General features: G+C 49.0%; 1 protein-coding gene across 1 annotated transcript in view; it reads right to left on the bottom strand.

Moving 5' to 3' along the window:
- Window positions 1–24,797, bottom strand: part of EXD3 (exonuclease 3'-5' domain containing 3) — a 244,574-nt gene that overhangs the window by 122,328 nt on the left and 97,449 nt on the right. Inside the window, exons 13-19 of the mRNA XM_062505658.1 lie at window positions 11,819–11,985; window positions 10,198–10,336; window positions 9,644–9,857; window positions 8,571–8,680; window positions 7,280–7,475; window positions 6,007–6,173; window positions 3,583–3,753 (exon numbers count right to left, since the gene is read on the bottom strand). Coding sequence (XP_062361642.1) covers window positions 3,583–3,753; window positions 6,007–6,173; window positions 7,280–7,475; window positions 8,571–8,680; window positions 9,644–9,857; window positions 10,198–10,336; window positions 11,819–11,985 — 1,164 coding nt within the window. The remainder of the gene's footprint in view (window positions 1–3,582; window positions 3,754–6,006; window positions 6,174–7,279; window positions 7,476–8,570; window positions 8,681–9,643; window positions 9,858–10,197; window positions 10,337–11,818; window positions 11,986–24,797) is intronic.

The raw sequence follows: 24,797 nt of genomic DNA, 5'->3' as shown, positions 1-24,797 counted from the left end.
TTTTAAGCAAAGAAACTTGTAGTAATTGCAAATAGCATGTTGCTTATAGGAGTAATTGCAAAGGCAAAGGGTGGATTATCCAAAAACAGCACCTGCACACACAGAAACTGCATCCCAGAGATGGAATCCCCACGTTCTTTACACCTTGAATTGCCTGGAGTTGGAGTCAGAATCCCTGGGGAGGAATGGCTGGATGCACACAGCCCTTCTTCAGAGAGGCCATAGAGCAGAGAGCCAGGCTCAGGCCAGTCTGGGCCACTGCCCCAAGTGCTGCAAAGGCCCGGCCTGAGGTGCAGGACTGAGCAGTGCTGCCAGGCAAGGACATGTTGGGAAAAGCATGTGGTGGGTCCCACCAGCTCTCAGTGCACAGGTTTTAAATAATGACAGGTAAAGGAACTCGTCCAGCACATCTGGAACTAATTCCCCAGCTGCAGACCTGCTGTGCCACACAGGTGTGTGCACATGCTACAGCAGGTAGGACAGCATGGTAATATGGAAAAACAGCATGGCCACACCACAGAGTGAGAGGGCTTAATAAAACCACCCCCACTGCCCTTCTGAGAGGCTGCTGCTCATGGACAGGAGCTAAAATGTTCCTGTAAGGACAGCCTATGTGTTCTTTGCCTTTCATGCAAGGACAGATTTAACCAGAGACGTTTTCAGTATGAAATTTCCACTGTTGTTCCATTTTTAAAGATTTTCCGTATCTGCACTTATGACAGGAAACTTTAATCAGTCACTTCTCCAGTCAAGTCCTAATTAAATGGCATCATTAAATCACAAACTGCAAGCTGGTAGCATCTTACAGCAGATAAACAGAACCACAGAATCATTAAGGCTGGGAAAGACCTCCCAAGTCATCGAGTGCAACCACTAACCCAGCACTGCCAACTCCACCATTAAATCTGGTCAGCCAGAGGGGATCTAGTGGATTGTGATGCCAGAGGCTCTGCTCTCACACCTCTGCAGGTCTGGCATGATAAACTCACTATGACAAGTCCAAGATACAATATTTAGTCAATAACAACAACACAACATGAAGCAGAACACAGGACATGGGTTTCACATCCATGGGAATGAGGGTTGCCAAATCAATTTCTGCTGCATGTGCTAGCCTAAGCAAAAAAATAAATAAAATCCATAACTGCCCAAGCACAGCTGAGGAAGTTCTCAGGCTTTTAAGCTTGATCCCAAAAAACAGAGGGTGAAGGACCAGACCCATCTGGCCACCAAAACTTGAAGCCACTTTAACAAAGAAAAGGAATGAGAACAATGAAGAGCAAATGCTAGGTGTCGCAGGAGTTCTTGGAACAAGGAGAAATGTAGTATGACTGATAAATCATTTGAGTGAAAATACTTTAATTAAGATCAAACACTAATGCTGTACACTCTTGGCTGTTCCTTAGGTGACATCAATTTGAGACTGTGCTGGGACAACACCCAAACTCTCTGTCTTGTACTCAGTGACCAGGATCCAAACCCTCTTCTGGCCTTTGCAATAACATTCCCAAGTTTTTGGGTGTAGCGGGGCTCAACATTCAACTTTGATTCAATCAGGACCAGCCAGATATAAAACAGGGTGGGAGGAGTCTATTTTTATCTTTGATTATCCAAGTCCAGATCAAAGGCTCTGCAATACAGTAACACTCCAAGGGCTTTTGATAGTGAAAGGATGTTTGTCCAGTCACCATAGAGAAAGCAATGTCAAACATCCTGTCCATGGCACGATAAGGGATGGGGATGAGAAGTTGAGACGGGACTGTGGGGGGAGGCACTGAGAGCCAGTTTGTTTAAATAACTTGTGCAAATTTGGCAGGGAGGAGATATTAATTATTTCTGCAGAAGTTAGAGCCCGCCCCAGATTCAGGCCAAGCAGACATCTGAAGAGGAAACATCCTGCACACCAGGCCGGGTGATCCATGCACATTTGATAGCATACAATATGTGGGCTGGATATCTCTGTTTATTCCCTCAAAGGCAGGGAGGCCCTCTGGGACACCTGGACATTTTAGAGAACTGGGCAATCATCAACCAGTTGAAGTGCAACAAGGGAAAATGCCAGATTCTGCACTTGGGATGGGGCAGCCCTGATATAGGAACAGACTGGGGAAGAAGATGCAGGAGAGCAGCGCCATGGGAGGGGACCTGGGGGTGCTGGTTGACAGAAAGTTGAATGTGAGTCAGCAGTGCCCTGGAGCCAGGAGGGACATCTGTGTCCTGGGAGCATCAGGCCGAGCATCCCGGGCTGGTCAAGGGAGGGGATAGTCCCGCTCTGCTCTGGGCTGGGGTGGCCTCACCTCGAGGCCTGAGGACAGTTTTGGGCACCACAACGTAAGAAAGACATTAGGCCATTAGAGAGTGTCCAAAGGAGGACAACGAAGATGGTGAAGGGCCTTGAGGGGAAGCTGTATAAGTGGCTGAGGACACTTGGTATGTTCAGCCTGGAGAGAAGGGCACTGAGGGGAGACCTTATTGCAGCCACAACTTCCTGGTGAGGGGAAAAGGAGGGGCAGACACTGATCTCTGGTCTCTGTGACCAGGGACAGGACCTGAGGGAATGGCCAGAAGTTGTGTCAGGGCAGGCTCAGTCTGGAGATAAGGGAAAGGTTCTTCCCTGAGCCAGAGGGTGCTGGGCACTGCCCAGGCTCCCCAGGGAATGGTCCCGGCCCCGAGGCTGCCAGAGCTCCAGGAGCGTTTGGACAGCGCTGCCAGGGATTGGGATTGTTTAGGTCTCTGTGCAGGGCCAGGAGCTGTTCTCAGTGATCCTTGTGGGTCCTTTCCAGCTCAGGGGATTCTGTGATTCTGCGATCTGCACTCCTGGGACAGAAGAAATGTGCCTGAAAGGAAACAGCATTTGTCTCTCAACTGGTAGGAAGAGGGGCAGAGTTGTTATGGGAGTCCAGAGCAATACTCATGGTCCCCTCTTCCTTTCCCAAATATCACTGCAAGTTGTGGCTGATCACTTTTGGGTCATCTCACAAGGCCAGCCAGAATGTTACACGGCCATTGATTAAGGACATTCTCCCTTCTGTATTAAACAGCCATCTTTGGATTATGGTTCTGCCCAACTGACCTGTACACAAGGCAGACAAATACCTTCCCTGTAAACCCAAACAGGAGTGCATTAGAAATCTAAGTGAATGTTGGCTCCTTTCACTGACTTTTGCCTTGTTGCAAACACACAGCCTCCCCAAAGATACTTGGTCACAACTTTGGGGGGTGGAGATGATCTTTAAAGTGCCTTCCAAGCCAAATCAAACCATTCTGTGATTCTATGATCTTTACCCTCCACTTTTGTTTTATTCATGACTCAGCTGCCCCAGCTGCCAATGACACAGACGCATATAAGAGTGAAATCATAGCAGTCTCTGCTCCCCTCCTCTCTCCTGGAACTGGAGAACCAAGGCCACACAGCACTGCATGGACCAGTTGATTCCAGCTGCCAGAGCTCAGGGGTGACCCAAAGAGCTGGGACTCAGCACAGGGATTTAAGGAGGGACCCACAGGGCAGCTCCTGTAGCCTGAGCATCAATGCAGCTTCCTAGTAAGCCCCATCATATCCTCATGGAGATGTGAACTCACCTCAGCAGCTTTCCTGTGGTCATCTTCATTGTCCAGCAGCCGGACATCCACGCCCAGGCAGCGTAGGTAGCGCCCCAGGCCCTGCAGCATGTTGTCACAAATCACGCTGAACTCCCGGGGGGAAATGGGGGCAGGGGGGCCTGAGGGCTCTGTTCTGGGTCCTTGGCATTCCTAGAGAAAGGCAGGAGATCCATAAGGAGCAGAAGGCTGATTCCAAGTACATTTGTGTTTTTCCTCCCTGCATTTATTTCACCCACCACAGCACATCCAACTGCCTCCTTCCATCTGTGTCACCACTTCCCCACGCTCTGCAGCACCCCTAGATCCTCCTTCCCATCCTGTCCACATTGCCATCACCACCTGGGCAGGGGGCAGAACACGATGGTGCTAATTCTGCATTTGCCATTCTCTCCCTGACCAGCTGGCCACCTGATCCAGGGACCTGCAGCCTTTCCCTGGAAAAGTGCCAGCCTGGCCTCCAGTCCTCTGCACAGACTTTCATCTACAAGAAGTCACAGAAACATAACCAAGGCTGCTGTTCCCTGAAATTAGTCTGCAATTAATAAACACGTGCCAAAGCTATGATTCTGGACAGACAGAGGGAGAAACAGGTAGACAAAGCAACCACATCAACTCTGTTATCTTTGGAAGGTTAAAAATAGGCAGTGTCTGAATTCTGTTTGTTTTATTTCAAATGTCTGCTGCTGGGGGAGTTCCTGCACTTGGAGGACTTTGGCTTTGGGAGGCTCCCAGAAGTACAATAGCTAAATTCATGGAGAAGGGAAGTTATTAAGGAACTTCCAATGTCCAGCTTTTGACTCCAGGAACTTGAATCAGCTGGGCTGACTGAAGGACACTGCCAGCAGCTATGCAGGGACCCAGCACTGCAGATCAGCTCTGCAGGAGCTGGCCCCAAGCTGGGAATGCTGTGGCACACCAGGCAGCTCCACCTGGGCTGTCTATGGGAACCAGCTCAGGTACAGGAGCAACATTGGTATGATGCTGCAGCTCCCAGCATCCACATCCCTGCACTCAGGGCTCTGCAGCACTGGGCTGTCACCAGCTCCTGCAGGATCCTGGTGGATGCAGCTGTGACACCAGAGCACAGTGACAAGGGATGGAGCTGCCCCCTGAACCTGAGGGAGTTGGAGACACTACCCCTGGCTGCTGCTGCTGTTCAAACAGATGTGCAGGAGCTGCAGCTGGCTCTCAGCCAGTGTTTATCCAGTGGCCAGCACTGTCATACAGAGCTTTTTTTCTCATGTTTCATGCCAGCAGACAGCAAAAAGCTTATAGAGAATAGTCATCAGCCCCACTTCAGGTAGTGGACCAGGAAACAGTGGGAAAGAGAGCTTGAAGTCCTGCAGGATGCAGTCAGGAGAAGCCTGCTTTTTTTGGTGTCCCAGAGCAGATTTTACCACCTGCCTCTTGGCTGATGAATCCAACTCTACAGGACACAAAGATGACCTGTGTGTTTCCAAGGTGGTTGAAGCCTGAAGTGCTCACTTTTCCCACCTCTGCAGCAGCCACCCAGCTCTGCTGTACCACACAACATTCCCATGAACACAGTGCTCAGGGAGCAGCTCCATGTTTTCCTGCTTGCTGAAGGCCAAGGGATGCTTCACATTTACACACAGGTGGACACAGTCAGCAGCATCTCAGCCCAGCCATGGAAAGGATCACTGACTTCTAGAACTCCACACACACTTGGGGCTCCTCAGGATACACAGACATACATGGTGAGTCTTCTCAGGCTATAGCAAAAGGGGATTTGTGCCAAGGTTTCCAAAGGTGCACAAACCACTGAATGGTTCCATTTTAAATGTAAAACTTGAGAGAGGCACCAGTCACATTCCAAGATACTTAAGCAGAGTCACACAGCTCTGGTGGAGTTCTAAGGCTCTGCCACAATACAAACTTCTGGGAGAGGCCTCTCATGGAATGTAGTAGTGGGCAGGGAGGCAGAGACAAGCCTTCAGCAGAAAGGCATTTTTGATGGATCATTTGCTTTTAACTTTGCAGACTTCTACTCCAGACACAATAAAGGAGATATTCCCAGTGTGAAAGGAAGGTGTGGAAACTCAGTAAAAAGCAAAACTAAGGAAGTAAGAGTTTTGAAACCCTGGCCACAGAATCCAGACCCCAAATGTGGAAGGAGCATTTCCACAAGCAAGGATCACTGCGCTTAGCACGCAGATCTGCACCTACATTGTACAAAGACAAATGAACCTCAAAGTGCAGGGAAAGCTGGACCCAGGCAGGCCAAGGAGAGAGCACAGCATCCCAGGAGGGAGGGTTGAGGAGGATGTCTGCTGCAAGAGTCCCGAGAATAGGCGTGCATAGTGCATGGTGTGACTGAGGGCAGCAGTGTGTGTTTTGCAGGGGTCTTGAGCAACAAGCAGCTCTTTGAAGATGTTTACAAACCTGTCCAGAAGGTGATGGTGCTTCTTGTTTATTCAGCTGCTTCTTTGCCCTGGGTTTTTTGCTCTGTTTTTCCACCAGACTGTCTGTCAGGTCTGAACCCAGACCAAAGCTCCCAGGGTCCTTGCAGAGCCTCTCGTAGATCTCCAGCAAGCAGTAGGCATCTGAGGCTTCAGGGAAAAGAATGTGAGCCTCAGCTCATTCAAAAGTAAACCAGAGGCTTTCCTGAGGCAAGGAAGAGCCCCCACTTTTGTAAAAGCCACTGTGAACAACTGTGAAGCTGCAACTCCCTCAGGTCATGCCCTCAGCTCCAGGACTGACTCACTGAGCATCACAGCTGAACCCACAGTCACAGGGGGTCAAGGCAGGAGCGCCTAAAGAGAGGCTCTACCATCTCCACTCTAACCCAATAACCCAATGCAAACTGCAGTGTGGCTCTTCCAACCACCACCAGGTAGCTGCAGCCAGCCCCTGTCCCTCACCACTGTCCCTGAGCCTGCCCACAGCTCCTTATCACACCACTCGACAGGAAGGGAACTTCCCCAGGAGATGCAATACCTGAGCAGGTACTGCCCGAGCTGTTTGCAATCACCTACCCACACTCACTGCCGTGTGCTGCTGCTCCCTGCAATGGCAACAGGAAAACTCTCCCAGCCAGTCTGACAAGTCCCAGTGATTAACTTTTGTGGGAACTGTGTCAGCTTCAAGGATAGTCGAATTTAACAAAGGGCTGGCTTGCATCAGCAGACTGTCCTTTGATGCACCAGGAAAAGATTTAGTCCCAGACTTCTGACTCTGGGGTAATCAGCAATAAACTCTGTGGGTCCCTCCAACAGCCCTGAGTCTGTGCTGCAGCTTCTGACACCACATCTGCCCATTTCAAACCCAGCTCTAACAAGCACCTCACTGTGACAAATGAACACAGCATTTGTTTCCCAGGAAGGCTGTGAAATGAAGCAGAAGGAAGTGGACTTTCCTCCTTTCAGTTACTGAGAGGAGTTTCCAGTGAGGTGCTGTTTCATCACACAAAATCTGCAAAGCACAGGAATTCCTTCATAAGGGAAATAATGAATCACTGGACAGTTTAAACTTCAACCATTAAAGTCATGTCCTCAAAAGGACAAACAAAACATGTGCTGACTCCTCTGAACAGGAACTAATCTGCAAAGCCATTTTCTTCCTCTGCTACTTAATGACTTTCCTGGGGACAGACACAGCCAAACACAGCCAAACACAGCCTGCTCAGGGCACCTGCAGCACCCAGCCAGGGCCAGACCTGCATAGAGGATCTGCTCCTCCCGGAGTGGCCGCTTCTCCCAGTTTGACAGCTGCTCTGTTTTATCCAGAGGCTTCCCCAGCACATGCTGCACCAGGAGGCTGAGTCCCTTCTCCGGTTGTCTGACCCCTCTCTCCTCGTGGCTGTGCTCCGGGGACAGTCCATCGACCTTCCGGCTGTTCTTCCCCCACTGCAGCTGATGGAAACAAAAAGACAGAAACCACCTGGTTATGAAGCAGATCCCAAACCACCTCCTGCTCCAGCTGGTGGGGCCAGGAACAGCCCTATCGCATCCATCTCATGCCTGGCATATTGAACCCCAGCCCTCAGACGAGGGCTGGGATGGCACGAGATAAACACGGCGTCAGGTTATTTGTTTAGCAAACACACTGGCTGGAGAGAAATCTCTTCCATAGCCAAGGAAGGGAAAACAGGGCATTCTTGTACAGCCCTGCACCAGAGCAGGGTGCTCACCAATGCTGGAGGCTCCTGGGCATCCACTCAATAAAGGACCAGCAGTGGCAGTTCAGCACCTTTCTCCTCCTAGTCCTGGTGGGAAAAGGCATTCCTATGACAAGCTGGGCAGCAGCCCTCCCTGCAGCTGCCATTTCACAGCTTAAACTGAGGCAATGGCTGCTGGCAGCTATGTCAGCCCCTGCAGCACTTCCCAAGTTAAGCTATCAATCCTAAAGATCTGCTTCACCTCAACCCACAGTCTCAAACACATTCTGTACATTTTACCCGTTAAAATGGTTGTGCTGAACATTTTCACAGACTGCTGAAAGTTCCTGTGTGCAAACCCAGGGACAGCTGTGCTTCAGCTGACCACAAATTCCTGTGCTGAACCCATCAGGAACTCCAGCCCTCCTAGGAACATCAGGGTTCTGTACAAATCATTAACTCCATCATATCTGCTTCAACAATGTTTGGCCTTGGAGTAACAGAATTTCTACAAGAACTTCCTCTTCCTAAGTGCAACTTGAGATCAGAAACCTTGTCCTGGCTAAATGGAGCTGGATTTCCACGAGCTTTTCATAGCTTTTATAAAGGCTGTGAAAAAGCTGTCAGTATCATAAGCTTTAACTTTATAGTTGATGAAAACAAAACTCTTCTGTCTTCCTTTACAGAATCCCAGCACCTCAAATCCTTTGGAGGAAATGGTCTCTTTACTCATGCAGCCACCTCCCTGCCAATCCAGGATGCAAACAGACAGTGCTGTGGATTCAGGACAGTTATCCACCAGCATATGCAGGAGACACCATTTACCACATCTCCATGTCTTTATCCTTACTTGTTTGTCCACTGCAAGAAGATCCACCACACCTTGCATTTGCTTCTCCATGTCTTTCAGAAGAGAACATGTGGCTGCAAGGCTGCTGAGGTCTCCAGACATCCCATAACCTGGAGAGGAAAATGCCCAAATCACACAGGTAAAAAAACTCAAATCATGGTTAATGCATTGCAGCTTCTTCTAGTTCAGAGTCAAAATGCTGACAAAATATTTATAAGCATCGGTGGGAAGAATGTTCAAATAGGGGAATAAGACTGGCTCCTGTCTCTTCTGTTCCAAAGAGACACTCCTGCAGATAAAGAGAGAAGAGAGGTGGATGAAATATGCTGAGTTTAGGATCAACTTACTTAAAACCTGGGAAAGGTATTTTTTAATTTGCCCTTGAAATCCAGGTTTAGCAGATCCTTATAAAAGCCTCCAAAAAACCACATATGGTAATTCAGAGGTTGCTGGTGTCCAGCACAGCAGCTCTGGGACAGCACACCCAGACAGCTTGGCCCACCAGAATGATCAGAACCACTGAAGGTTGGGCATCAGTTGGGGATTAGTAAAGAGAGCTAGGACAATCCCAAGTCTGAGAGTGCAAGTTAAATCAGGGATCTTGGATCTGACCTGAAATGGGGAGATATAATGGCATAGAGCTGGGCCAGGGCAGGCTCAGGCTGGAGATCAGGGAAAGGTTCTTCCCTGAGCCAGAGGGTGCTGGGCACTGCCCAGGCTCCCCAGGGAATGGTCCCGGCCCCGAGGCTGCCAGAGCTCCAGGAGCGTTTGGACAGCGCTGCCAGGGATGGACAGGGGGGGATTGTTTGGGGTCTGGGCAGGAACAGGGATGGTCCTGGTGGGTCCCTTCCAGCTCAGGATTTTTTGTGGTTCTCTCATTCTGCATTTCTCTCATTCCCAGTTACACTAGTCTCTGCCTCCTGGCCTGGCAGTGCCTGAACACTCAGGCCACAAAAGCTAGTTCTATGGCAAGTGCATTTAGGGAATGACAGCACAAAGAGGACCTAGGAATGACAAAGATGACAAAACAGGCTGTGTGAAACCCCGAAGTGGGGAGGAGAGACAGGTATTACCTAGTTTAGTGATGGCTGTGTCTGAATAGAGCATCTGGATGAAATGGGGAAGCTTCTCCTTCTCTCCCTCAGCCTCAGCTTGCTTGAGGAGCTGTGGAAGGTCCAACAGGAACACCTCATCCTTCAGTGCAAGTTGCAGGAGGGCGACACGGGGCTTCCCCACCATGCCAAAGGAAGGCTTCCACTCCATGTCCACACCAACGACCTGTCCAGGCTGCCAACACAGACACTTTCTGCACCCAGAGCCTCCTAGTGCTTGAGAGGAGCCTGGAGAGTCTGTCCAGGACATGAGCATTTCCTTCCCAGCACCCACAGCTCTTTGTGCAAACTGCCACTGACACAGAGAACTCTCACAGCACCTGTATCACCCACAGGAACCTTCCCTGGCACAATTCCTAACACATTCCCTGAACCAGAGCAGCGTAAAGGAGCAGCTGCTCTTGGCTTGGGGAGGTAGGCAGTGGATGGTAGTGGCCACATCCAGCTCTGTGTCTCAGCCTGATATGGAGTTCCAGTTCCCTCACCCTGCCAGGCCAATCCCAGGTAACACTCACCTGCAGCACCTTCTCCCAGCACTGCAGGGTCTCCTCCCATGTCTGCAGAAAGTGAATATTTTCCCGTGAAATAGGAATCTGGTAGTAGTCCTTCTTCTTACTGGCCTCATAATTGTCTGCTTTTGTGGCCTCTTCTACCCTGCACAGAGTCAGATGCAACAGTTTGAAGCCATGCAAAGCCAGGAGGAAATCCTGGATTGGAGCAAGAGGGTAAAGTTTTACTCCCCTTATTTCATCCTGACCGTCTCTTTCCCCATGACACTCAGCTCTTTCTCAGAGAAAATAAACTAATCGAAAGGATCCAGTTCCCTTGGACAGATCACACATTTCTGGATAGAGAAATCTCTCTTTCCCATAGAGACTTGAAATGGTTCATTATTTGGGAAACTTAGTAACCTTATGTTTGGGAGGCTGTATGCCCAATTTTGCAGCAGTGCAGCTCTCCCTGCACAAACACTCTTTCTCGTGGGTTTGTGTGCATGGGGAAGTCAATATTTGTGTAAAGTATTTAATGAAGGTGTGCAGCTTCAGGTCTCTAGAAATATTCTCTCCTGCAAAGCTCAGGAGCCCCGTGTGGTGTGACCAGAGAGAAGATGATGTCATTTATATGCTGTTGCCACCTTGTTGTGTGCAGTGTGAACTCCCTCTGGGAACCTGTGGCTGTGTTACTCAGTAGACAGGGCAGCCAGACTGTTTTATGGGGTTCCATGGCTCTGCTGACTTTATAGCAGCTACCACAGCAGGTATCATGACTGGATGAGTAAACTGCAGTACAAAAGAGTTTATTCATCTCTCCCAGCTCCTCATGCAGGGCAGAGCACACCCCCACCTGCCTTCCCTCCACAGCACAGTATTCCCACAGCACAGAGATGTAGTGATGGGTTTTATCTCTGGATGCACAGTCTGTGGCTCAGCCACACACTTGTAATCACCCCTTTGTGTTTTGTGGGCTTATCCCTCATGGAAAAACCTCCTGGCTCCTAGCTGGCAGCTGCTGTGGCTTCAGGAAGAGGAGAAGGATGAGGAGGGCAGCTCTTTGGAGCAAAGCAGGAGCATGTCCAAGACAGACAAGAGTCTCCTGTGCTCCAAAAAACCCACAGACCCTCTGGAGAAGTGTTTTGAGGGTGATTAAATCTGTGTTGTATTTCCTGAGGTGACACAGCACTTGAACAAGTGCAGATCTGTACGAGGAGAAAGAGCGGACCCACAAAACCATTATCCCTGAACATGAACTGTTCAAGGCCATCTGTGAGACCTTCCCAAAATCATCAGCATTAAAAAAATAATAATTAGCAAAACTTTGATAGATCTGCAATCACCTCAGTAAAATAGAGGAATATTTGCACTGTTGATCTGGCAGAGGAGGTGTAAGAACACCCAGCAGCATGAAGCCATCTCACAAAGCTTCTGAGTACTCATGATGAGTTTAAAATCCCCCTTTCACAGACATTTCCAGGCTTATGACAAACAACTGCAGTGTGTGCAGGGCCACAACAGGATCCAAGTAGCCTTTGCAAACTTCTGTCCCCAAGGACACATCATGGCACGCGATTTTAAGCAAATATACAGTGTTTGTATGACAAACAATCTGCACGGAAAAGGCATTAAACAGGGGATTTACCTGTCTTGGATGTGCAGCTTCTGCAGCTCCTCAGCCATGGCCCGAGGCAGCATCTCGGGGGGCACCTGGCAGTGCTGTGCCCACCGCGCCGCCCCGCGCGCATCGCAGTGACGGAGCAGTGACTGCACCAGCTGTCCTTGGAGCCAGCGGTTCTCCCCAACCGTGCTCTGCAAAGCCGGGGGGGAAGGCAGACTGTCAGTGCAACTTCCATTGTGGGGGTTTCTCCCCCTCCCAGGAGGCACCCTTGTTGTAAAAACCTTATTATATCTAGTCTGAATCTCCTCTGTTTTAGCTCAAAACCAACAGCTGTTGTTCTGTTGCAACAGGTCCTGCTAAAAACTCTCTCCTCATCTTTTTTTATTGTCCTCCTTTATGTACTGAAAGGTTCCTTGGAGTCTTCTCCGGACTGAGCACTCCCAGCTCTCCCAGTCTGTCTCCAAAGCAGAGGGGCTCCAAGACCCTGGAGCATCTTCTTGGGACAGCTTAGGATAGACATTCCCTGTCTCTCTAGGGCAGATGGTGGTGTGGGGTCTCCTCCATCCTTGGAAGTATTTGGCTGGATTGTTGGGAATGCCAGTCATCCATAGGTGGCAAGGAGGGCACATCAGCAAAGCTTTCCTGAGTGGTGTTCAGAGCCAGGAAAAGGCTGACGTCACCCTCTAGCCCCCTGCCCCCAGTGCTGTGAGATGGGGGCTCTGGGACCCCCCAGTGCTAGGCACAGCTGTGGGCAGAGCCTAGGCTGCCAGTGCATTGGAGTTCAGCTGGATGAAATGTGCTGTGTGAGTCCCACATCCAGCTGGGGTGAATAATGACTGCATAAAGGAGTTCTTCCTCTGTGTCTGTTCAAAGCCCCTATGAAGGTGGGAACTGGATCATTGCTTTGGGACAAATGCGCTCTCAGGTGTCACACTGTCACTCCCTGTGTTCACACATGTAAACAGGGAGGGCACTTTAGGACATCCCCTGCTCTCACCTGTTCCCTGGAGGAAGGGAATGCCTTGGCCCACTGCAGAGACTGGGTACACCAGCACAAACTCAGCCCGCCTGTGGTTTAAACCCAAACCCCAGCTCTGGCCAGAGCCTGGCACAGTGCCCACCCTGGCAGGGGTGAGCAGCTACTTGAAAGGGGCAGTGACAGTCCCCAGGGTGACAGCTGGATGCACCAGAGCTCTTCTGCCTTGTCCACCTCTGAGGGGTGCAGGTGTAAGAGGAAATACAAACACAGTAACACTGAGGGTCACACCAGCTCCATAGGGTGGGAGGTCCCCCCATTCCTCCCCAGCCTGCCCATATGCGCTGCAAACACCCCGAAGCCCCCACAGCCACGCAGCAACTTCTCCGCTCTGACTTGCTCGTGGATCTGCCCTTGAAGTTAAAATTGTCAAGAAAACCACTAAAACAAGCTGAAACCTTACATGGCGGCCCAGGACCTGTAGCTGTAGGACTGGCACTACAAATGAGAATTTCAGAGGAGTGAAATGTTCAGCTCTGGCCTGGAAGTCCATCCCCACCTTGACCATGCTGCTGCCATCTGCCCCGTGTTGCCCACCCGCAGTGCTCAAGGGCCCGAGCCTTCTCCCAGGGAGGGCAGCACCTTGCTCCACTGCCCAGCGTGTAGGAACAGCTCCCAGCTGGGTGGGAAGCTGTGGCCAGGGGGCCTCATTCCTCACATTCCTTCAGTAACTAAAAGGTGAGAATTTGTCTTCAAAGCAGACACAGAGATCAGGAAATGTATCTGTTGATAGCCCCAAGGAAAAAAGGAACGGAAAAAGAAAGCCGAGGAGAAAAAAAAGAATGACCCCGCCCAGAGGTGCAGGAGGGGGCAGAGGCTCAGAACAGCTCGGAGGGATCTGGCACCCCAGGTGGCAGCAGCCTGCTCACAAAAACTGCTGCCTCAGCACTCTGAATGCACCCCGGAGACTCTGCCAAATGCCAAACCACAGCTCTTCTCATGGATATGTGGAGGAACAGTTTTACTGCTGTTCCCAAGGCGCTGGGGGCACAGCAGGAGCAGGACCGGCGTCCAGCAGCTCCCCAGGGGCTCAGGTACGCGAGGAAAAGGACAGGACGCGTTCTCCCGCTCATGCTTCTTGCCCTCTGCATTTCCCCTGGCCATGCCAGTCCTGACCTTTGTGCCTCTCTCCCCTCTCTGCCTTCTGTGACTGAGCTCACTGAGCCAAGCACTGAACATGTGAAGAGGGGCTGAGTTAAACCCTCCTGCACGTTTGCCAAGCTGCTTCTCAGAGGCCTTCCTGAAAAGAATATACTTTCTTACTAACATTACAGAGCAATTCCCTTTTCTTGCTCCCCCTGTGTCCATCCCATTGTCTCCCTGCCTTTTTTTCTAAAATACAAACTCTTTGGTCATGGAGCTCTCTTCAGTTCACCCCGAGACAATTCTTAATAAATCTCACTGTGGCAGCTTTATTTCTGGAAATAATGAGGTGCAGATTTTTTTTATATTATTTTAGCGATAACAGATTTTTTTCTTTCAACCACAAAAAGCAAGTCTGTAAAGAAGGTTAATCTCTCCAGAGATATCCCATCTTTCATTCTGAAACAGAAAATAGCTTTGTTTTCTTTCTACTGAAAAAAAGAAAAAACCCAACGTTGCTGTAAAAGGGGAAAGGCTTCCACCGCAACAGCTCTGCAAGAGGCAAGAATGTGGAAACTTTGGCCCCAGAAGATGTGGGCACAGATGCAGAGAGCAATGTTTCGCCAGGCAAAATTCACCAGCACATTTCATGTGCTTTGCTGTCAGTAAATGAATGCTTTTCAAGAGGAAACTGGCACGGGTGCTCAATCAACATCTCCAAGCAGGAGAAGATTCTAGAGAGCATGAGGCTTGTTTACATCCCTCTTGGAATTCTAGACATATCATACATTCTTTAATTCATATGAGCACACAGAAACCCCTGACACCAACAATAACCCACGATTAAAGCTTTCCACAGTGATGGCTGCAGATTTCCTACCTGTAAATCCTGTTCTCACCACCAAGGCTTCACAAAGCTCACACCAACCATGCAGGGCAAGCTCAGCAATGTCCATACCTTAACCCATCAACCATTTCTCCATTGGTACCAATAATTTTAAAACCAAATATCCAGTAGCTCCCTTGGAAATCACCCTATTGAACCCTAGATCAATTTCATCTGTATGTGTTAGGCTACATTTCAGTCCCAGTCAGTTCTGCCCTTTGCCTCAGCATCTTTTCCCAAAGAGGGACGTTATTCACACCACTGACACTGGCTATTTGCAGAGTCAGATTTTAATTTAACTTTTGAATGTCTTGGCAAATTTCCCCTGTTTTCAAGTGCTTCCAGAATCAACAAAAACCCCTCCTGCTAGTGTAGAGAAAATGTCAAGGAGAATATTTTAGAGTCAGCAATTTTAAAAGGGGAAAAAGAAACCCAAACTTGAAAAGCACAAACCCCCTGTCAGCAGTGGAGGGTACTGACAGCACTGCTGAATTCCCTGTGGTGTGGCAGGTACAGACACCTGTGCTTTAACATTCCCTGAACATGGTACTGTGGTGTCACTGCAGCTTTAGTGTATTTGTGCTCGAGGTTTATGTATCAAAGTTTCCATCATTTGTGCTGCATGGGGAGATGCTGTAGTGTCATAATCAGGTGTCACTGAAAGCAACTCCTTGAAACATAAGGGTGGAGCTGGGACGCTCAGAGCCAGCTTAGACCAGGGCCACAGCCTGTTCCCTAAGGGGAGGGGGATCCTGCCTTCTGGAGAATCTACAGAGATCCTGCAATCCCAGACTGGTTTGGGTTGGAAGGGACATAAAAGCCCATCCAGTGCCAACCCCTGCCATGGGCAGGGACACCTCCCACTGTCCCAGGCTGCTCCAAGCCCCGATGTCCAACCTGGCCTTGGACACTTCCAGGGATCCAGGGGCAGCCACAGCTGCTCTGGGCACCCTGTGCCAGGGGCCTGCTCGCCCTCCAAGGGAAGGATTCCTTCCTAATGTCTAATCTAACCCTGCCCTCCTTCAGCTTAAGGCCATTTCCCCTTGTCCCGTCACTGCCTGCCCATGTAAAGATCCTTTCCCTCTTTCCCGTAAACCCCCTTAAAGTCTCAACTGGTCACAATAAGGTCTCCCTGGAGCTTCTCTTCTTCGGACTGGACACCCCCAGCTCTACCAGCCAGGCCCTAGACCATCTCTATGTACTCCTCTGGACTCTCAAACAGGTCAAAGCCTTAGTGGTGCTGACAACCCCAGAGCTGAACACTGTGCTCCAGGTGGGGTCACACAGGGGAAGAGTGGAGGGGGAAAAATCCTCTCCCTTGGATAGAAGAGGCCAACTTTTCCTCCAATCCGTCCCGAGCAAGGTTTTCTGTGAAAGCAGCAGTCACTCGGCCACTGCCACCACCCACACAAAAGCCTGAGAACAGCCTGAGAACACCTGGGAACACCCTGAGAACAGCCTGAGAACACCTGGAGAACAGCCTGAGAACACCCTGAGAACAGCTGGAGAACAGCCTGAGAACACCCTGAAAACAGCTGGAGAACAGCCTGAGAACAGCTGGAGAACACGCTGCTTTCTCCTCACTTGGGATGCTCTCTAGCTCACAGGCACTGGGCACTCGGACGCCCTGACTGATGAACTGGAGAAGAACAAAAGAGGCTCCATGGAGAGCCCAGCAGCCCGGCTCTCAGATGGCGATCAGTGCGTCAGTGCCGGAGCCACACTCCGAGCCCCTTACCACATCGATGCCGGGGAAGTGGGCTTGATCCTCCTTCACAAAGCTTGGGCACTGCGGCTCCCTGGGGCATGTTCACACTACCTGGCTCCTGCATTGTGAATCGGGACACTCAGCTTCCCGGGTCCCCAGTGCCTTTTCCAAAAGGTAATTCAGAGGAGTCTAACTTAGGGTATCGCTGGCAGGGATCAAGGCAAAGGCAACTCCTAAAGTCAACTTGCCTCCGTACTGGGGCTCCTCACAGGGAGCTGATTGCTCTGGGAAATCTGGAGGAAGCTGCTGGTTTGTGGTGAGCAGGTGAACAATATTGTGTGACAGGATGCATGTGCTCCATGTTTCTGTGTGCCTCAACAACCATGGCCAAATGGCAGCCAGAAGAGTCACATCACACAGCTTCTCTGGTAAAACTCACCCCCACGGGGGCTTTAAAGGCCCCTTCCAACCCAAACCATGCTGGGATTCCAGGAGATGGTCACTGGGTTGGAGCACATGGAGGGACTGAGGGAGCAGGGCTTGTTCAACATAGGGAAGGCCTGGCTGGATGTAGGGGAATATAATCCCCTCTTCAGTTTTATCAGGGGGAACCACAGACAAGATGGAGTCAGATCCTCCCAGAAATTCTAGCCAGGCCAAAAAGTAAAAAAGTGGGACGGGGAGAGTGGCTAAGTACTTCAACAGGCCCAGAGGGGCAGTGGAACCATGCAGGGCATAGCTACATCTTGTCCCACAAAGCTGGCCCTGCTCTGAGCAGGAGTGCAGAGATGACCTCTCAGAGAAGAGCTAATTTCAAACTGAAATGAGGCTCTGATTGTGTGATTAACTGTGCCCTGCATTCCTCAGGCTCCTCTCCACACAGACAGCTTCTTGCAGCAACTGCTGCTTTCAAGTCCCAAGCACCTCCCGGGCAAAGAACACCCAAGATCTCATTTACCCAGAATACAGGATGGTCCTGATCATGCTCAACAATACTACACAGAGATCCAAATACATTTCCTGCCCTGGGATTCCTTCCAAATTTTTGTCAGGCAGCCCCTGAGGGAAGTAATTCATTTTCAACAGATGAGGTCATCATGTCTCCAAAATCGACTCCGGCTGCCACAGATGTGAGCAGGTACAGAGCAAAGAACCAATGCAACTTTCAGAGGCAGATCTGGAGACAGAGTATTTTCAAAACACACCGAACAAGAGGTTGAGACATTTCCTTCAGCACATGGTTGGACATCCTCCATGGGCCTTCATGCACCTCACAGAGCCACGGAACAGATGCAGCTCCATGGCACAGGGCACGGACACTTCCCTCCACAGAAATGAAAGGCTCCAAACAAGATATTTCACTGAAGTGAATCTGGCATGATCATTCCCAGATTTCACTTCAGTAGCTTCAGTAGTGGATAGCAATGTTGCTTGGCTGGACAAAGCACAAACCCAAACAGAAATGAAGAACCATGGAATGTTCTGAGCTGGGGGGGACCTACAAGAACCAGAGAGTCCAAGTCCTGGCCCTGCCCAGACCCCCCAGCAATCCCCCCCTGTCCATCCCTAGCAGCACTGTCCAAATGCTCCTGGAGCTCTGGCAGCCTCGGGGCCGGGACCATTCCCTGGGGAGCCTGGGCAGTGCCCAGCACCCTTTGGCTGAGGGAAGAACCTTTCCCTGATCTCCAACCAAAAACTCCTCAGTAGATATTTAACAGGTTTAAGAGGGAAGGTCCAGTACTTAACAAGGATATTGCTCCCATGTGCCCAAGGAACCATCCAGCACAGAATCCCCCAGACACTTCAGGACAGGCTTCTTGATAAAGAGGGCACCATGGTACATTTGTGAGATATCAAAGCTCATCCTGACGCTGGATCCCACTCCCCAACTTGACTGAAAATGCTGTCCTAGAAAATCAGCTTACTGCCCAATTGGCCATTGCTGCTGTACAGGTTTAAGTGAAGGGATCTTGTCCCATTGCTCCTGTCATTGCAGACTTCAGACAGATCCCCAGAGGAAGGCAGCCTGGGGCTGTGCTGGGACCAATCAGCAGTGCCACTTGTCTTTGGGGCCACTGATCAATTCCTGATCTTGTTCAGCAGTGTTAGCATAGCCTGATACTGTGGGGACTTGCCCAGATCACAACCTCTGATTTTAACCCACAATGAACTCATTTTCCTTGATTACACCCCACAACTCCAGGTATGCTGATACGCAAAATCACAATCCACCTGCAGTACTTGTTCTCCCCTCCACTCAGCTGGTCAGGGAATGGCACAGGTGTAGCTCTGCATTGAGCTGTAGTGTCTGACTAACCTCATTAAAATAACTTGTTTGAAGTTGTCTATCTGCTATTTCAGATTTTTATTTTTCCTTCTCTTCTGTGTGACGTCTATCCTGAGGGTCTGTGCTTCCTCCCAAAATCCTTTTCTCACAACCACTGCAGAAGCACCTTCTGAATTCCAACCTAACCCTAACCCCAGAGCTGTTAAATATTATTCATCTCAGGGATCAGCAAAGGACCAAGGACTTGGTCTGAATACATAAGCCACAGTTTTTGATATGCTTCCAGATTTCTCACACCTCAGTCCCACGATGGCAGGCTGGAGATATTTTCTGGGAGCACTCCAGCACTTGGCAAGACTGAAGATGAATGAGGTTGGGGAAATTGGCCAAACCCTTTCAGAGAAGAGTAGTGTGCCACTTATCACAGTAAATGCTTTGTCTAAGCCCAATGACACAGTGCATTGAAGACAAACTGGCAATCCTTATCTTCCCAGTGTATTCTCAAGTAGCATTTATCTCCCTGCCTTTGGTCATCCTGTCATACACACACACACACACACACACACACACACACACACACACACACACACAGAGACACACACACACCCCCGAACAAAGTGTCATGGGGCCAATGGCAAATCCTGCTCTCCAGTTTAAGAAAGTGGAGGCTCCCATCAAGTGATAATGGGTGACCTGTGCTGCTCCTGAGCCTCACTGAGCCTGGGCCTTCTGTGATCAAACATAATTCCTCTGGGTTTTCCAGCCTCAAAAAGCTTTTACAATCCAGGCAGTTCCATAAATGTTCTACAGAAGTCACCATCCCAGAACTCTCCTCTGGTTTGTATCCTGGAGTACAGAGATTTGCACAAAGAAAATGCAGCTTTCTGCTAAGCTCTGGGGCTGCCTGAAGGGTGCCTATCCAATCTGAGCGTTCCAAATTCCACTTAGCAGCAGAGTGTGACATCGTCTTGTGCTATGGGATCTGTCTGTAGTAATTCCACAGAGTGAGGAATTCCATGTGCTGCCAGAGCCCGGCCCACTGTAGGGACAGGGACAGTGCCCTGCAGCTCCATGTCACCATAGGGCTGCCAGAGCTGCAGGTGTGTGAAGGAGTGAAACTACTGCCTCTGTGCTTCTGCTGGGACCTGAACTCACAGGGTGACACCTCATCTGCTTGTTGGGATGTGCCTGAGCCAAGGTCACTCCAACGCCTTCTTGGTTGGTTTGGAGCCCTGGAATTAACCCTAATGAGCTAAACCAGTGTGTGATTAACCCACTAGTAACTCCAGTAGGTGTTACCATACCCAGTCACATACATCATGAGAATCCATATACTCCATTTAGGAAAAAAGTCTCCTCTTTTCTATTTAGGAAAGCCTTCAAAGTAAATAAGCAAAAACCCTGACAATGGAAATACTTGCTCAGGAGCATAAACTCTTCCCATCATTAGTGTATGGAAAAGAGATGCCCACGGGACAAACATGGGTTACCACTGATTTCTGTTTTGCCAGGCCCAAACCTCCCTGGTTCAGAGCCAAAGCAATAATCAGTATCTGTGCAACATCTTTCCCAAAAGCAAAGCTTGGCAGTTGATTTTTCTCTCCTTTAATCTCTTTTGGTACACTTCAGCTCCTGGTGGTTTTTGTTCTGAAGGAGAAATGCTTGAGAGGGTTGACTGAATGAACTCTGAAATTCACACCCTGGCAAATTGGACTGATTTCCTAAATCCATAATTACAACATTCCTCAGAGATATGCATTCTTTCAGAGCGAACAAGGCAAGATTAGTTTCCTGTTTCTTCCCATTTACATGACTTCTCTGTCAAGAGGAACTTTTTTTTTGTTTCTAAAGAATCCTCTGTTTATGTGGTTCTCTTCTTGGCAGGGAACTGGGGAACTAAACTTGCCTAAAAGTGCAATACAGCCAAACTATCAATTGCCAGCAGCCTGATTCTCTGTGTTCAAGGCAGCTGATTTGCACAGGGTTTAGAAACCAATATCTATCAGTGAGCACTCAGACAGAGGCTGATCAATTACAGAGGGTTTAAATAATTTGGGATGATTATTGAATGGCTGGATCGTTTTACTGCTGGCTGGGTAAGAAGGGCAGAGAGGATCTGTGTGTGTGTGAAGGCTGAAAAAGTAGTGACACTGGGCAAATGGAGCCACACACCTGCACAGCCCCAACTCACAGCAGCTCCTGTGGGGCCAGGCCATCGTGGGGCTGCTGCCATGGAGCTGTAGGTAAGAACTGGCTCCCACCTGCAAACAGTACATGCAGAGTCCTGTTGTTTGCTTTGGTTTTTATCAATGAATCTGTCCTCTCCTTCTGTGCTACCCTGGGAAGCAGGCAAGCTCCATGTCCCATCTTCCACCCTTTCCCTATTTGGCTGCACAGGTCAGTGTCAGGGCTCTTGACCAGGGTTCCTTTGGTCCTGGAGCAAAAGGAACAGGAGGATTTGCCACTTTGAACTGAGCCTGTCCTCATTTTCACTCTGTGGGATACAAACAGGAGCTGGGGTTGTTCAGCTGGGAAAAGGCTCTGGGTAGACCCTGTGGCCCTTTGGTACCTGGAGGGAGCTTATAGAAAAGACAGTGACTTTATACAGAGGCAGTGGCAGGGTGAGGGGGAACAGTTTTAAACTGTTCAGAAGGGAGATTTAAACTGACAGAAGGGAGATTTTTCTTAGCTATTAGGGAGAAATTCTTCCCTGTGAGGGAGGTGAGGCCCTGGCACAGGGTGCCCACAGAAGCTGTGGCTGTCCCTGGATCCCTGGATTTGCCCAAGGCCAGGCTGGACAGGGCTTGGAGCAGCCTGGGACAGTGGAATGTGTCCCTGCCCATGGCAAGGGGGTTGGAACAAGATGACTTTGAAGTCCCTTCCAACTCAAACCAGTCTGGGAGTCTGTGACTTTTACCCTGTACTTGCTGCAGTTTGCAGTCACTATCAAGCATCCTGGACACCACTCTTGATGTTGATTTTAAGGACCTGGTATGTTCCACACATTCCTATAAGGTTTTGCATGATCATCACTCCTGTATAGTTTCTTACTTCTAGGATGCTTTTCCCACTTGGCAGAACTAAACCTCCCCCAGCACACCCCAGTGAAGTTGAACAGCTCACTGATGCTCTTAATTCCTTAATCTAACCCTGACCTCTCAACCTACAGCCATAAGCCAATTAGCACTTCTTTATACCATACCAAATCTCCTTCTGATGAAGCTGTGCTGCTGAGTGAATGCTTGCCAGTGACAGAAATGTAATTAGAGTGCTTAGCAGCATGCTGGCCCTGGCTGGTGGCAGGGGGCTAAGGTCAGAATGCATCTCTAACACACCAAAACAATTTAAAGGAGATTTTTCCTCCCAAGTGTGTTCTCTCCAGTTTCCTCTCTTCACTCTCCAGTACTTAATTCATTTGCACATTAAGACTATTTGGCCATCAACTTTAAGACTGAGCCCTGAGCTTTCCAAGGATCCCTTGCCAGGCCCTCCCTGAAGCAGAATTAGACACCCAGCTCTGTCAATCGCCAGCTTGGCCCCATAGATCCCAACTTCAGTAAATGGGGGCTGATTTTCTAAAGTTATTGAACAAATACATCTTACATCACCAGAGAAATTTCTGGCTGACTTTTAGAATTATTTTGGACGTTTTTCACAATTTGGTATATTGGACAGCAAATGATAGCAGTTTGTCTTGGCTTCTTTGTACCTACTGTAATATTACACCAGAATTCATCAACATCTTTGTCTTAACCACAATTTATTTATCTAGCAATGTCTAGATTTGTTATAAATAAAACTATGACAATTACAGTAGACACACCAGCTCTCCAGGTACTATAGAGAATTAACACAGCCTAAGCCATGCAGGAAGTAGTCAGAAGTATTTACATTTAAGTGTACACGTCATCCTTTGACAGACTTTTCTTAGCTGGGGAGGCACAGAACACACTGCATGTTTGGCTTTTCCCATGTGCTTCTCCCACAGCAGCTGGGGGTTTGTTCAATGCAAAGTTCCCACTTCTTTTAGCCAAGCAGTGCAAACTTCATTAGTACAGGTGCACATTTGCCTGCCCTCTCCCAAGAGCAGAACGCAGCTGCAGAACCGAATCACAGTCACAGAATCAGAATATCCTGAGCTGGACGGGAACCACAAGGATCATCAAGGCCAGCTCCTAGAATTACAGAATGTCGTTCCTGAGATGGTTACAGATGTGCCTGTCCTCTGTAACAGCTCCAACATTAATCCTTTTGCTTTCCAGTAACTGGTGTTATTTCAGCTTCTAAACAATATATGACTCCACTGACAAACTGAACTGAAAAATGGAAGGAGATTGATACTTTGCCTCCCACTTTTCCTCCCACTACAAACTTCAGTTTGTCCATGGTTTAATATTTCCTTTAAATCATGGTGTGAATGTGTGCTCTCCCCTGAAACCTCCAACAAGAATAGTGAATCCAAAGAAAATAGCAAAGGGAAAAAAGCAGAATGAGTGTCAAAGCACTGAGCTCCTGCCAGTCCCTGAACAGGGGACAAAACACAGGGAGAGGAATAGAAGGAGAAATGGGACCTACAAGTAGACACTGGGGGAAGAAAGGCTGCCAGTTCTGACCTGAAACAAAGTAATTCCCCCAGTCCCGACTTCCCAAGAGAGACAGCAGACCTTAAACATTTCACTAGTCCAGGTATAAACACCAGCTGTTCTGTAAAGGGGAAAAAAGAAAGAAAAATCAAACCTCTTTTCTGCAATGGCCACTGTTAGGGAGCTGCTTAAAGCTGTGGAAAGATAAATGCAATTCTTTTGCAGATGGTTGAACTGGAAGACTGCAGGCAAAACCAGACCAGGAGCAGCTCCTGCATATTCACACACACACTGGGAGCTGCTGGGCTCCAGTGGCTCAGCATCTTGGCACAAGCACCCACGTGCAGTACCACTGGTAGGACCATGAACATTTATTTCAGCTGATCATTCCTCCCTGAGACTTCTAAGGCCAGAAGGAACAAAACAATCATCCAGTGGTTTAATTTCCTGCTACAGAAGTCCATAAGTACTGACAGGGGACTCCACACGGCTGGTTCAACTCGTTTGGGTTTCCACCTTCCAGGAAAAGAGCCAGTCTGGGATTGACATTTGAGTGATAAAATCCATCCCACCCCTGAATAAACACTTCACTCCAACCAGAGGGAAATATGATTTTGTATGCAGCCTTATACTGAGAGACATGTCACTTATTCATCACCTCCAGAGCATCATTCCCATCTGTACAGCACACACTGCTTCATTCCCTATGGATATTCAGTTCCTTATACTGCAGAGAGGTTGCTGGACTCAAAACAATTGAAAATTTTCCCTAAATTCAAGGGTTCCAAGGAAGAACAGTGGATGTAGGTATTTGCAAAGTGGTCTTTTTGACTACTTGTCCTTATTCAAGACTCCCCAGAGCAGGAGTCTTGGCCAGGTGTTCCAGACACAAAAAAAACCCTTTGAAAAAATAAATGGCATTCTGCCCTTTAAAATCCCTTTAAAAATTCCCTCCTTGAGTGTAACAGCTTTTACATTTTATTCCAGAGGTAGCTGTGTCAAAATGGCTCTGTACAGAAAGAATCTTGGCATCAGCCACTGCCATTTAGAAATTAATTGGTCAAATAAGTAAGATTACATCAGCTCCTTTCTGCAGTGTAAGGCAATTTACACATATTATGTACCAGGAATTGTCAAAGTTTTTCCAATGTATTGCATAGAAAGACGGGCAGATTTCAGAATATTGTCTGTAAGCAACATAACGACCCTTTAACTGTTGTGGAACTGGAGTTCTGCATTTCCTAGGAATTACCAGCATCTGACCCCTGCTCACCCAGAGAAGGAGCTGGCACAGTGCTTGATTTTCATGGTCAGAGATTTTAAAATAAATAAGCTATCTCACTGTCCCAGCTGGAGGAGGACAGAGATCAGCTGCAGGCTCTCCCTGTGCAGAACAAGGGAAGCAGCTGCCCCCAGGGCC

This window comes from Cinclus cinclus, chromosome 19, assembly GCF_963662255.1.
Source record: "Cinclus cinclus chromosome 19, bCinCin1.1, whole genome shotgun sequence".
In the NCBI taxonomy this organism is placed as follows: domain Eukaryota; kingdom Metazoa; phylum Chordata; class Aves; order Passeriformes; family Cinclidae; genus Cinclus; species Cinclus cinclus.
The sequence above is the reverse complement of the archived record's forward strand: the minus strand, read 5'-3'. Positions and strand labels throughout refer to the sequence as shown.